General features: G+C 37.6%; 1 protein-coding gene across 2 annotated transcripts; it reads left to right on the forward strand.

The window, feature by feature from the left end:
• Positions 1-247: 247 nt before the first annotated feature.
• On the forward strand, positions 248-14917 carry stom (stomatin). Of its 2 annotated transcripts, XM_056268259.1 has the most exons (8): positions 248-415; positions 1833-1865; positions 2198-2307; positions 2941-3013; positions 8558-8640; positions 9714-9917; positions 12105-12239; positions 14584-14917. In XM_056268259.1, exons 1-8 carry the CDS (start codon positions 355-357, stop codon positions 14770-14772), a joined length of 888 nt encoding a protein of 295 aa, XP_056124234.1. In that variant the 5' UTR covers positions 248-354; the 3' UTR covers positions 14773-14917. The 2 variants fall into 2 exon arrangements, with proteins under 2 accessions (XP_056124234.1, XP_056124235.1); XM_056268260.1 differs by lacking the exon at positions 1833-1865.
• The last annotated feature ends 667 nt before the right edge of the window (positions 14918-15584 follow it).

Consider the following 15584-nt stretch of genomic DNA (forward strand, 5'->3'; position numbering starts at 1 on the left):
AGGTTTGTCTTAAAAGGTTATCATTTATCGTTTAAAATCCATTTCCCCATGGGGAAAATTTAATGGCATTTTTTACATTTTTACGACATCGGAACCGAACTGGCGTTGGTTAAGGTTATAATTCTACCCACTTCCGTTTTTAGGTCACAGACAACAGCCGCCCACCCCCACTCCAGTCCAACCATAGACAGTAAAAGAGTCCAACCCCCTTACATTCAGAGGGGGGCTGAAGCGCACGTAGAGAGTCCGACATGTCCCGTGGAGAAAACCACTACTGAGAAGCGCTCTCCTACTGGAAGGGTTTTGAAGGTCTATTCCATATCAACCCTGAATAATTCAAAGATATCTCCTACAATGGAAGATGGCAGGGAAACAGCTGCAATGAGAGAGAAAGAAAGGAGGGATCGACAAATAGGTAACGTTAGGCTACTATTGAATTAATATTATATTTAATATCACGTGTTTGCATCGTTGTGTGCGTTGGATTGGATAAACGCTGCATTCAGTTCACGTAAATCGAAAAGGCCATACTATATGCCTCTGTATATTGCCTTTAAAATATATATATTTTTAAATGCATTAGAAAATAGATCAACATTGGTAGTACGTCCATGCTTCCCCTTCTTTTTCTTCAAGGTCTGTTATTATTGGTAGTGCAGCATGGGTGTGCCTCTTTTTTTTTGTGCCAAACTGGAAAACAACAGGTGGTCATCATATCCCAGCAACATTAAAATGAGTCCTGTAGCTACTCCACCAAGAAATTCTGTTTTCATCACAACAATGACCTGATGTTTTGTTTTTTATTTTTGTCAGGCCCTGAATTTATCTTTCAAAATAAATAAAGGTATAATAATGAAAAATGTAGCATACTATGGTATGGTGCAGTATAGTATGGTATGGTATAGTGTGTTATTATAGTATAGTATGTAAGCAATAAGGTAACGTTACGAGAGGCTGTGTAAGTAACGGCTGAAGGCGTTGTTCGCGTCGTGCCTGCAACCCCTTCAGCCGTTACTTACTCACGATACAGCACTTGCCTCGAGTACCTTATTGCTTTTATAAAACGGTTACCAGTTACCACACAATACAAATATTAAAGTAAAAAAAAAAAATGTATTAGTGCAACTTTCATGAAGTAAAAAGCCTTCCTTCCGCTAGAAAAAAATAGTCCCTGACCGTGAACAGCAACAACGTTATGCATGAATGCTCAAATAAAAACAACATAGGAACTGCAGTGTTGCGCAGTGATAAATAGAACCGTTGGGTGAAGCGGTCATAGCCGTGTTTTATCATGAATAAAGCACAGCCATTGACCAATCAGAATCAAGGATTGGAACTAACCGTTTTATAAATTTATAGTATATATTTAATATATATATATATATAGTATAGTATGCTATGGTGTGGTAATAAAAGTAGTAAAATAAAACAATAGGCCTAATGCATCTGCATTGCTATAATATTCCGATTATTTGTGTTGAACATCCTGTCAAAATCCATGGAGTTTAAGATTCAGTTCAGAAGTTTATTCAGATCATGTGGCTGGTGGTCAACGATCTCTAGAGTGTAATGCAAAGATTGTGAGGTCAGTACAAAGTAGATGATTTAATCATTCTACAATTACTGTGACCACTGTCTTGCTCAATAATCATATCCTTAGCACTCAATCTTACTTTGCTCTGACTGTCCATCAGTAAATGTAATTTGCCCTGGATGTATTTGCATCTGCTAAAAGACATGTCTTAGCCCTTATTAGGGCAAATGGGCTTGTAGACTAATAGCCTTAGCTTAGGCCACACATACAGTAGCCTTACAGTTACATTTCTCTATAGATCGATGGTGTCACACAATTGATGATACTCCAGGTAGGTGAAATTTGGAAGTTTAACTGTAGAGAAGCATTCATTTGCTATGTGTTTCTTGATTTTATCAATGTGGGTAGAATGGCTATGAAGATGTTCTTAATGTTGGTAATGTGCTGCAGAAGTCCCTTTATAGATACATTTGTAAACTACCACTCCAATGCATGCACTTCAGCTTGAAGCTAAAATATTGTTTTTGCATGTTTGAACTCATGTAACCCATCAGTTTTCTGAGCTATGTTAGGGTAATGCGCAATTGTGTGAATTTTAACCCTTTTTATAGTATAGTAAAATAATGCAAGTTTATGCATAGTCATGCTTGTTTTGCCTTTCAGCCTTGGAGAACACAGACAGTGACATTGGCTTGTGTGGATGGATCCTGGTGCTTTTCTCCATTCTGCTCACGTTGCTGACCCTGCCTCTTTCCATATGGATGTGCATTAAGGTACTTAGCGGTGGTCCTTTAATTAGTGTCATGTCATACGCTTGTTGTCAAGTGCGTTCGTTCCCAAGCAGAGATGGCCCACCAGAATCCACAGCCTTTTCTGTATCTGTATTAAAATTGTTTTGTTAAATTGTATTGACTGATACATATGTCCGATATTTCAAATGATACCAATAAATGTAAAGAAATCTACTATCAGCTAATATATCTGTAAGTTGTGCATTCCTTAAAAAATGATTCACAAGCACAACTCAACAAATAATTAATTAGCTAGAAATTTCCCTTCATCAGTGCAATGATAGAATGATTTCACAATTTGTATTTGGAAATCATGAACAGTTGGAAAAGTCATGAAAATTCATTGGTCAAAAGGTGTGGGATCCCTAATATTTTTATTTCGTAAATAAATTTGGTTTTGACAGCAGGCCCACCAAGTAGTCCAATTCTTTTTCATGGGACGTGAGAAGCCTTATCTTTATCATCTTTATCTTTAAAAGAGAGATGACGAAAGCATGATAAAGGTTGCCATGCAACGTCTAAAGTATGTAATTAGAGGCTGTTTCACCTTCCACTGTGTTAAACTGCTGTAATTTAGCTCTTTTTATGAGATAAAAATACTTCTTGTTCCTACAGATAGTGAAGGAATATGAAAGGGCAATAATCTTTCGCCTTGGACGCATTTTACGAGGAGGAGCCAAAGGACCAGGTAAAGGAAAAAATCAATATCATTTGATCATTCTGATTTAAATGGTAAATGGACTGCATTTATATAGCGCTTTCACAGACCCAATGGCCACCAAAGCGCTTTACATTTGCCTCACATTCACCCATTCACTCACTCATTCATACACCGACGGCAGCCATGCAAGGCGCCATCCAGCTCGTCGGGAGCAGGCGGGGTTAGGTGTCTTGCTCATGGACACCTCGACACTTGGTCAGGTGGAATCGAGGATTGAACCACCAACCTTCCGGTTTGTGGACAACCCACATGAACCACTGAGCCACTGCCGCCCCATTTAATCAGTGCTGCTGGTTTAAGTGTTTCTTGTGAAAATGATCATGTCTGTAATCAGTGATCACAGTTTTTTGTTGTTGTGTGTGTGTGGTTAAATGTTGTTTGCATTTGCGCTGTGGCCATCCACCACAATCCCTGCTTGTCACAAGGCAAAAACACGCTTGTGTAGAAAGACAGAGGTGATATGTTTTGCATTTCTGCTGACCTGCATTTCTGCTTCTGCTTTTTTTTTTCAGTGTCAGGATAATTCAGTTGAGGACGATATACTGTACTGTATATACACAAAAATGCACATTAAATCATTTTACCTTGTTCAATCATGAGCAAATGTAATAGAAAAATATATTATATTCAGGAAATAGGCATCTAACCCAATAAGCACGTGTACATTTCTGAGACATCTGTAAAAGATCATATTACCTGGATAGCATCACGTTTTAAAGGGATACTCCACTTTTTTTGGAAATAGGCTCATTTTACAACTCCCCCAGAGTTAAACTGTTGAGTTTTACCGTTTTTGAATGCATTCAGCCGATCTCCGGTTCTGGTGGTACCACTTTTAGCATAGCTTAGCATACATAATTGAAGTGGACAAGACCATTAGCATTTCTCATAAAAAAATGACCAAAGTGTTTTGATATTTTTCCTATTTAAAACTTGACTCTTCTGTAGTTACATCGTGCACTAAGACCGACGGAAAATGTAAAGTTGCGATTTTCTAGGCTGATATGGCTAGGAACTATACTCTCATTCCTGCGTAATAATCAAGAAACTTTACTGCCGTACCATGAGTGCAGCAGGCGTAATGATATGACGCAGCGCCTGAAAATAGTCCCCAGCTGCGTCATATCATTACGCCTGCTGCACTCATGGTACGGCAGTAAAGTTTCTTGATTATTACGCAGGAATGAGAGGTTTTTTTTTTTCATTTTTGAATTCATTTCTCATTTTTTTATGAGAAATGCTAATGGTCTTGTCCACTTCAATGATGTATGCTAAGCTATGCTAAAAGTGGTACCGCCAGAACCGGAGATCGGCTGAATGGATTCAAAAACGGTAAAACTCAACAGTTTAACTCTGGGGGAGTTGTAAAATGAGCCTATTTCCAAAAAAAAGTGGAGTATCCCTTTAAATCAAGCTTTTATTTCAGCAGCACATAATGATCTTATCTTGCATAGTGATCTTGCTTGGATAGTAAAGCTATATGAAAAGGTGCTAGAAAACTAAGGTTGTAATATCAGGTTAGTCACACCACACACCCACAGTACTGCACTCTAGCCTTCTAAATCATAAAAGTCACTTGACCAGATGTCTTATAACCACCCTTTTTGTTTGTGGCCCTGCTGCCATGATGTCACATATGAGAATTCTGGATCAGGTTCCACACAGCACCGTGGTCACCTCTGTGATTATAGGATTTTCATGGAGGTTGATCTTGGCGACTGGATGTTTAGTAACTTAAGCTAAAGTACTTGCAAGACAGCACTGTATTGATAACCCCCCCCCCCCCCCCCCCCCCCCCCCTCAACCATTCTCTTCTTCTTCTTCTCCTTTTTCTTTTCTTTGCCTTATTCTTCTGCTTAAAAATGTCAGCAAATTCATTCAGCTCAGACCATTTAACAGATGGACTCCATCTACACTTTCTTTTGGAAATAAATACAACCTTAACCTGCGCCCACATTTACCAATGCTGTGCGAAATTTGGTCTCATTTTAGCTTAGGTTCCAATTCTCACTATTAACTAACTATGTATGAACTATGACTTTTGCCTCAGTAAGCTCCTAATTATTGCTTATTAATAGTTAGTAAGGTATACGTATGGGGTAGGATTAAGGGGTGTAGAATATGGTCATCCAGAATAAGGCATTAAAATGGTAATGGTAAATGGACTGCATTTATATAGCGCTTTCACAGACCCAATGGCCACCAAAGCGCTTTACATATTGCCTCACATTCACCCATTCACACACCGACGGCGGTGTCAGCCATGCAAGGCGCCATCCAGCTCGTCGGGAGCAGCTGGGGTTAGGTGTCTTGCTCATGGACACCTCGACACTTGGTCAGGTGGAACTGGGGATTGAACCACCAACCTTCCGTAGGTTTGTAGACAACATACATTAACCACTGAGCCACTGCCGCTGAGCATTAATATGTGCTTTATAAGTATAGATAAACAGCCAATATCCTAGTAATATGCATGCTAATATGAAACTAGTTGATAGTGAGAATTGGGCCCTAAACTAAAGAGTTACCTGAAATTTTGTGGGCAAAATCTAGTCATTTCAGTAGGAATCCGTGCGGTCAGGACTTTCATGTGAAGGCGAATAATGGCGCTTTTCCACTACACAGTACCAGCTCGCCTCGGCTCGGCTCGGCTCGACTAGACTCGCCTTTTGGCGCTTTTCCACTACACAGTACCAGCTCGCCTCGGCTCGGCTCGACTCGACTCGCCTTTGTTTGGTTTTCCACTGTGTAAAAGTTGTACCTGTACCTGCTTTCGGGTACTTTTTTTCGTACCACCTCCGGCAAGGTTCTAAGCGAGCTGAGGCGAGCTAAGCCGATACTAAAATGTGACGTGAAAACAATGCCGACTGCTGATTGGTCACAGAGAATCTGCGTCATCATTGCACGCGCCAGATGGAGTATCCAGAATAACCCCGCCATTTTTAAATAGTTTGGCCAGAGATAGTTACTAAACTTACTACTATTATTATGGCAACTCGGAAGAATACGCCGTGGTCAAACGAGGAGGTGCAGACATTCCTTTGTTTGGTTGCCGAAGAGAGGATCCAGCGAGAGCTTGATGGGGCAACGAGGAACGAAATGCGTCGCTATGACGACCGGGTACTATTTGTGGCGGTACTTTCTGCAATGGAAAACGGAGCGAAAAGCGAGCCGAGTCGAGGCGAGCCAAGGCGAGTCGAGTCGAGTCGAGCTGGTACTGGTAATGGAAAAGCGCCATAAGTTCCCCACGCAGATTTCAGTCTTGTTCAAATTGGTCACACAAATTCGCCACGTTTACCAACAGAAATCTGCTTTGTTTGAAAGTGACTTCTGTGTGAGCTGTGCTTCACACATTGCTACACTATTCAAATTAGACATTGGACCTTTTTTGCATGTGAAATCTCGCTGAAATTTCACTAATGTGACCGTACCCTTAGATATGCTATTTTTGAAGAAATTTCAGATTAAAATTCGAAAACGTCCCATTAAAGGGTATAGTTCAACCAAAAATGAAAATTCTGTTTCTAATAAATTCTGTTTCATCATTTACTCACCCTCAAATTGTTCAAAACCTGTATAAATTAGTTTGATCTGCTGAACACGAAGGAAGATATTTTTAAGAATGTTTGTAGTAGCCAAACAGTATGGAATCAAAATACTATGGAAGTCAATGTTGCCCCACAAAACAATTTTAATTCTTGGGTGAACTATCCCTTACATTGTTGGAATGTTTCCATTCAAAGTGTAACCAACAATGATGACATCATTGAAATACTTGCATACTGCGGTCGCAATTGGTCTTCTTTCTTGTGTTTCTTTGCATATTGAATTGTGATGGTTCTTAAATGTAAAAATGGCGGTAGAATGTTGAATCAATAGGAAAAAAAAGTTCTGATGCAACATTTAAATTACGCAAAACCTAAGTTTATCTAAAGCAAAACTATTAACTGCTTTAGCAAACACAGATATTTCCTTTAGGATATTTAAATCTCTTTGTTAAGTTAGAGTTAATGACACTATGGCTGTGATTGTTGTTGGTGTCTCTGGTATATATTTGTCCGTGCTGTGTTTTGGAATATGAATCCGCAGGGCTTTCCCTCCAGGAATGAACTTATGAGGGTAGTGTCTATTATTAGAGTTAGTCCACCTACTTTATCCCTCTTATGCCCAAGGCTTTTCATTGTGAACTCAACTTTTTTATCATTACCTTTTCAGTAGTTCTTTTTGGGGCAATACATTCCTTCTTTATGGCTAGATGTCATTTATGCTATAGTTTAGTCCTGAAAAGTAAGCTTGGTTCTCTTCTCTTTTGAGGCTGCTAGCTGGGGTCTGTAAACAATCTGCAGTGGCTCCTCCTCCATGGCTGTATTTAGGGTGGGATGTGTGTGGAATTTTACACAGTAGGTTATACAAACCTCTGAAGAGACTAACAAATCCTGATGACTCTTTGGAAAACCTCCCATTTTAGGGGGGGTTTCATGGCCTTTTGATTCTATACTCAGCATTTTTCTTTTGCCCAATTTTTTATTTATTTTAAAGTTTTTAAAATAATTTTTCTAACTATACTATATGTGCACTCACCGGCCACTTTATTAGGTACAACTGTTTAACTGCATGTTAACGCAAATATCTAATCAGCCAATCACATGGCAGCTGCTCAATGCCACAAGCAGCACACACAAACACACGCTAGTAAGATTTTTTTTAAAGAAATTCATACAGTACAGTATATTCGAATGATGATTGCATTCTTGCTGGCATTTTTGTTATGTACTTTACCACAGTCTCTGTTGTTATTGACTTCCAAAAAGATTCTAGTTGTTCCCAAAGACTTCTTTTGATGAAACTTTTGTGCTATCTATCTTTGAATCCACTAAATCCCAAATTTGTTCAATAGGATTCAAGTCTGGACTTTGACTTGGCCAACTGTGACTAAAGAGCTTACACACTGCTGGATTAACCATTACAGAAACATAAAAAATTATTTTGGTAATCACCAATACTGTTAGTTTAGGGAATCTGTAGCACAAACCTTACATTGGGTGGGGGTCTACAAATTTGGGATTTAGGTGATTCAAAGATAGATAACACAAAAGTTTCATCAAAAGCAAGTCTTTGGGAACAATTAGAATCTATTTGGAAGTCAATAACAACAGAAAATGTGGAAAAGTACATAAAAGCAATATTTTATGTATATATATATATATATACAGTATATATAAACGTAGTATGTTTATTTTCATTATTCAAAAAATCTAATCCCATCAACTGATGTTACTGTTCTTTACTGTAAATAATTAAAGCAGATGCTAGTGCGATCATTCATTAAACACATGAAGGCTGTCAGCTGAGTCCAGTTGGTGGGGAGAGTGGTATTTGGTAGAGTGCCAGTTGTGAACCTATTGAAGATCACGTCAGTGTTACTAGGAGAGGAGTTACTGATTATTATTCGTGTCTGCTGCTGCTATGTTCCTCAAATATTTAGCTGTATTTGTGTGTTGTCTCACACAGGTCTTTTCTTCATCTTGCCGTGCACAGACAGCTTTATCAATGTGGATATGCGCACCATCACTTTTGATATCCCCCCTCAGGAGGTGAGATCACATGCACAAACACGAATCTTTAACTTCAGCCTTTGTTTAAACCCATGAAAAGTATCAATTGGAAGGAGAAGTGTGTAATTTTTGTTAAGATGTTAATACTTTTGCTACACAGTTTAATGTGCAGGTACTTTGAGCAAGCCATTTGTAGTTTGACATCCCAAAAAGTGCAAATAGTTGGTTGGAGTTTGTTCTGCAAAAAATCACATATTTAAATGACAAATATTTAAATCTTTTAAAAACATTTGTCATATACACTACCAGTCAAACGTTATAAATAATAATTATGTTTTTAAAAGAAGTCTCTTGTGCTCACCAAAGCTGCATTTATTTGATCAAAATACAGTAACAACTGTGATATTGGGAAATATTTTGACAATTTAAAAGAAATTATTTCTATTTTAATATATTTTAAAATATAATTTATTCCTGTGATGGCAAAGCTGAATTTTTGCTTCTTAATATTTTTTTTTTTTATACTGTTATACATTTGTTTCAGGACTTGATGATGAATAGAAAGTTCAAATGAACTGCATTTATTTGAAATAGAAATATTTTGTTGCATTATGAATGTCTTTACTTTCACTTTTGAATAGTTTAATATTTCCTTGCTGAATGAAAGTATTAATTTCTTTTCTTTTCTTTTTTTATCTTATTTACCCCAAACTTTTGGGAGTATATCACAGTTTCCAGAAAAATATTAAACAGCACAACTGTTTTCAACATTGATAATAATAAGAAATGTGTCTTGAGCAACATATCAGCATATTAGAATAATTTTTGAATGATCATTTGACACTGAAGTTTGGAGTAATGATGCTAAAAATTCAGCTTTACATCACAGGAAAAAAAATACATTTTAAAATATGTTCAAATTTGTAATATTTTTTTACAATATTATTTTGAAATGCAGCCTTAAGAGACATCTTTCAAAAACATAAAAAAACTTTTAACTAGTAGTATAGCTTTTTATTGATATTTGTATTGAATATAGATTTTAGTGTAGTTGTTTTTCTTGTGTTTTGCAGAATATCACCCTGATGAATAGCCTGTGTGTTTCCTCATAGGTTCTGACAAAGGACTCTGTGACAGTGAGTGTAGATGGTGTAGTCTACTACCGTGTTCAAAACGCAACACTGGCAGTGGCCAACATCACCAATGCTGATGCGGCCACTCGTCTGTTGGCACAGACCAACCTGAGGAATGTGCTGGGTACAAAGAACCTGGCAGAGATCCTGTCTGACCGTGAAGAAATCGCCCATAGTATGCAGGTATCACACTAAACACATACAAACATTGTAAAAACAAGAGTTATAGTTTTTAAAGGAATAGATCACCCAAAATGAAAATCGAAACTTAAAGGGATAGTTCACACAAAAATGAAAATTATGTCATCAATCACTCACCCTCATATTGTTCCAAACCCGTAAGACTTTAGTTCATCTTCGGAACACAAATGAAGGTATTTAAAGCTGCTGTCCGTAACTTTTTTGGGTTAAAAATTATCCAAAATAATAATAATTAAAAAAAACATAACCAGCCAGTGTTAAAAAATATCTGCTTGCTTTTGCCCGATTCAAAACGGTTAGCTTGTAATAATGATTTTAATTCCAGTGGTACTGGTGGATTTCCGCGGGAAATTCGAGCATGTCTTTGCGTCATTACGTCACATCTGTACACATAAAGAAGGCGTCCCGGCTAGTCGGCTATATTGCGTGAGGATGTTGGAGGTGGACATTGTTAGCCTTTTCTCACAGCATTAAATAATTAAACTTATGGCGGATCCAGAAAGGTTCAAACGACAATCACCAGTGACAACTGGACATTCACCACTTGTAAAACCCCAAATAATTCGGACTTCGGAGTGGGTAACGTAGCTATGAGAGGGAGCAATTCACCTCTACTCCAAGCAAACCAAACCGGCCTCCTCCGAAATTATATATAGTTTTAAATATGCATCGGATTACAGATACGTGTTTTTTTTTTCTTTTTCTTTTTTCTCAAAGAAAACCAGTAAAGAAACATTAATTTATTGGTATGACAATTAGAAATTAGACTGCACAGAAATAGAAACTGAACTACAGGGTAATCATAATACACATTAAATGTAGTCACAACGCTGATGTTGATAATTTGAGAACAAAGTATAATTTGAAAGGTTTGACGCGATCGTTATATTTAATCAGCACGATTTACTGCAAGGCTTTCCCCCCTTAGTTGATGTGGATGTTACTTACTTGTTCAGATGACATTTTCCGATGAAAATTCGTATGTTGTCATGGTCATACTGTAGGCCTACTTCCAAAAGTAGAATGTGTGATTCTGAATGCCAGTTTCCACATCGGCGCGGTGACTGACAGACTCGCGGTCTCAAAACATTGTGTTCATCCGCGCTGTTTCATGCCGATGTGCAACTCACGCAAAGTTAATAATTCTGCGAATAACTGCAATTACAGATTTCAAACAGAGATGGCGACAAAGAGGAAAAATGCCGGACTGCAGCTTTAATGAAATCTGAGCGATTTCTGTCCCTCCATTGACAGCTACACAACAACCACTTTGACACTTCAAAAAGTTTATAAAAAGATCGTAAAAGTAGTCCATATGAATTTAGAGGTTTAATCCAATTTTTGAGAGACACGTTTGCTTTATATGATGAACAGATTGAATTTATGCTTTTATTCACATATAAACATTGATCAGTGAACATTCACAGAAGCTCAACCTTCTTGGGTTCGGAACAAACCTCTTGCTGAAGCTCAAACGTGCTTCGTTACACGAGAATGAACCTCATTGGTTCTTGCACACCAAGCGAACATGTTTGAGCTTCCATTTACCATAACTGATGGGAGTTGATGAATGTTAATGTGAATAAAAGCCTAAATTAAATCTGTTTAATCTGTAAAATCAGCGTATAAAGTGATCGTGTCTCTTCAGAAAATTTGGACTAAACCTCTAAATTTATATGGATATTATTTTTACGATCTTTTTATTAACTTTTTGAAGCGTCAAAGTAGTTGTTGCATTGCTATCTATGGAGGGACAGAAAGCTCTCAGATTTCATCAAAAAAGCTCTTTGTTTATGTTGCGAAGATGAACTAAAGTCTTACGGGTTTGGAATGACATGAGTGCGAGTAAATTATGACAGAAGTTGAATTTTTGGGTGAACTAACCCTTTAATCTCGCATTGAATTGGTTTCAGCTAGACCTGATTCAACTAGAATTTTGAATTGCATTGCATGTTTTCAGGCAGTGCAGTCATTGTAGCTCAGCTGAGATGCTGACATATGTAACTCAACTTCACTGCTAGCGCCTTCCTCAGTTTGCACGTTCGCTCATTTAATCTGACATCCTTTTTAAAAAAAATATGGTGAACATTCTTAATGGCAGGCACAGCACTCAAAATCCTGAGAAGCACGAAGCTTTAAGGAATCTCTGAGATGTTGTTTTTTCCTCAGTCCACGCTAGATGATGCCACAGATGACTGGGGTATTAAAGTGGAACGTGTGGAGATTAAGGATGTGAAGCTGCCCCAGCAGCTCCAGAGGGCCATGGCTGCCGAGGCTGAAGCATCCAGAGAGGCCAGAGCGAAGGTAACATGCTTTTGATATGTAGTAAGTGCTGGGGGTCAGAAAACGTTTGGAAATGTTTATATTAAACCAAATCAGGACTGTTTTTAATGCCTTGCTTCACATTATAAGTAGACTTCAGGGGGAAAATTGGTATTATCTAATGCAGTGCCATTCATCCAGTGTAAATATGTGGTTGAACGGTCTAAATAAATACTTTTTTAGAAAGACTTGTAAAATGATTTATATATATATATATATATATATATATATATATATGTATAATTTATATTCTTCAGGGAATCCTAAAAATTATTCATTTTTATTAAGCATATATATATATATATATATATATATATATATATATATATATATATATATACATATACATATACATATACATATATATATATATATATATATATATATACTAAAAGTCTGATGTACCATTTTCCTCATTACCCACTGTTACAATTACCAGATTGGTCTAGGGTAAAGAACGCAACGGCAAAATCGATGGTGGTGAATGAGTTTGCAACAGCATGAAACAACCCCATCTCCTGCCCCAGAATTGACATTCACAACAATAACCACATATTTCACAAAAGAATAATAGTTTTTATTTACAAAAATCAAGAAAAAGAGGGAATCGGATTCAGAAAGGGGTTACTCCTCATTAACCAAACTACCTAAACTAAAAGAAAACAAAAGTACAGCAAAATAAGCTAACTCCCTAACTAACATAAACAGGGGGAAAAGTCCAATTCAAAATAAAGAGGCACCCACCTCTCTACTAACCCCACAATAAGGAAATAAATGATTAAACTAGTAAACTTCAAGTATACCAAAAACAGAACAGATGATTAATCAAAACATACAATACATAATCATAGCAGTTAACACTTGCTTCTCCCTTTTAAGTCTCAATATATAGTGTGTAATCAGAGAGACAAAGGGAAATAAACTCTACCTCATTTGTGTTGAACTTATTGAAGTAAGGATACACAGAGCCACCAACTACTTGCTTTAACACAACATCAAGTCTGGGGTTGCACACAGTCAAGCCACCACCAACACAGCTCTGATGATGGTTGCAGTTTAAATACTCCCCATCCAATCACAACAGGCCATTGGTTATTAAAGTCAGGTGGCAATTACTGGTCACAACAACAATCCCTTACAGCTCTGGACATAACACCACACACCCACATACACAAAAGATACTCTAGGATAACGGATGGATTTTGCTGGCAAACGCATATTAATCGTCCATACTGCATGTACATACTGTAGACCAAATTATTATTGGACTGTGTGGGAGCTGAATGTAAACGGTCACTGTTCTGAGGCAAGATCACCGCAATAGTCTCATAGAAATCCGGAAATGACAACTCCTTTCCTGTTTCCACTAATTTATCTGTTGATTTATGTGAGAGTGTATTTTGGCATTTCCAGCTGTAGGCTCGGTTAACCTCTTCTGTGTGCAATAGAAGTTGCTCCGCTTAAAAATGTACACATGCTCTCAGAAGAACATGGGAAAGGAAGTTAATGAGTTTATTTTTGGTGCACAATTTCTCTTCAGTGCTTAGTTCAGATACAAGTATGTTTTCTTCAAATCAGTCCCCCTGCCTACACCAACCACACAGCTAGAAGTGGGAAACCACTGTCCTAGTTAGTAAACGGTACTTCTCTGCATGGAGATATGTAGCAGACACTTTTATATGAAGTAATGTACAGCGGTGGTTCTCAACTCACCCTATTTTGGCACAAATTCATCTGTCACTTTGTAGAAATATATTTAGACAGAAATATTAGCCAGATGCCAGTGTGGACTGGTTGCGTGGTATGACATTATCCTCAAAAATGATCCAAGACAAAGATCAACATGACCCAGTATATAGTAAATACAGGTTTACTTGCATTGTAACATAAGCATTGTTTGTTCTGATCACAAATTGTTTTGTGAAACCATTAAGAGACATTTAGAATCATTTACTAAATTTGTGCATAGAAAAACTGTATCATTTTAGTAATCGTAAATATTTTTCCTATTTTTATCAAAATTTGTACATATTGTTCGACCTATACATTTTGTGATCAAATTAATAATGTATTGATATTAAGATTCCTATTTCTTTGCCAAATAATTTGGGTGCTGTATCAGGTCATCGCTTGATGTCCAATGTATAATCTGGGTCATAAAGCAAAACCAGTTGAGGTGATTAAAAGAGCAATGCCATAAAGGGCAAAGAGTGGGTGTCAATTTGAAACTGGTTTAAGGAGTGGAATTTTGGTGCGGTATATGTGGTTTGCAAAAATCAAGACGCACGCGTTTTTTCTCTCACACCTCCTCTTTTGCTCTCTGTAGGTGATAGCCGCAGAGGGAGAAATGAATGCGTCACGGGCACTTAAGGAGGCATCTCTGGTGATCGCAGAGTCTCCCTCAGCTTTGCAGCTGCGCTACCTTCAGACCCTCAACACCATCGCAGCCGAGAAGAACTCCACCATCATTTTCCCTCTGCCCATTGACATGATGCAGTCCTTCCTGAAGCGCTGAACTAAGAGCCACATAAAGCCAGCCACGCACACAAACAGATGCATCCGTGCAGAAATGAACAGACTGGCGTTACATAATATCCACTCATGTGAGTAAAATGGGCAGCGGGATCGAGAAGTCTGAGACCACATTGAAATGCTATTAAAAGTTACTTTGCTTCTTACAAACTTTTGTGGTCACTAATCAAATGAGCAAATTGGTAATCATGTGACTCTGTCAGTTGTTCAACATGGGCTTTGGATCTTTTGGATCAGACTTTTGGACCCCACTGTACATATGCCACATACACACTCAGAGCTGTTTTTTGATGTATGATCTGTAGATGTTCCTAGTAAAAACCTCTATCTGAAGGAAATCTGATACTGCTAAAGAATATGAAAGTCATACAATATTCATTAAATAATAAACAGATTTCAAATAATTTATGCCCCTCAACAAAAACAAAATGCTTTGTTTTAAACTTTTTTTTCATGCATGTGTTTTTTTTTATACCAAAAATTTGGACTTGGGAGTGAATATGCTTTGTAAATTGAAATTAGAATTGCTTACAATTTCTCTGGTTGTTACAGTGATACAGGCCAGAGCTGGCTGATCTTTTAGACATTGATTATTGCAGTGTGTGGTTTTTTTTTTTCGGTTGATAGTTTATGGAACATCTCCTGGTCATATGAGTGCATGTGCTTGTGTTTCAAGCATGTGTAACTAACCTGCTTGGTCGCCAAATGGAAAACAAACCATCTATAGAGATATTTGGATAGTATCAGATGACAGCAATGCTTATTGTGCCTAAACCAGTTTTTCCTCGCTTTCTC

The sequence above is a fragment of the Rhinichthys klamathensis genome, unplaced genomic scaffold (genome assembly GCF_029890125.1).
Source record: "Rhinichthys klamathensis goyatoka isolate OS25496 unplaced genomic scaffold, OSU_Roscu_1.1 h1tg000270l_1, whole genome shotgun sequence".
Lineage (NCBI taxonomy): Eukaryota > Metazoa > Chordata > Actinopteri > Cypriniformes > Leuciscidae > Rhinichthys > Rhinichthys klamathensis.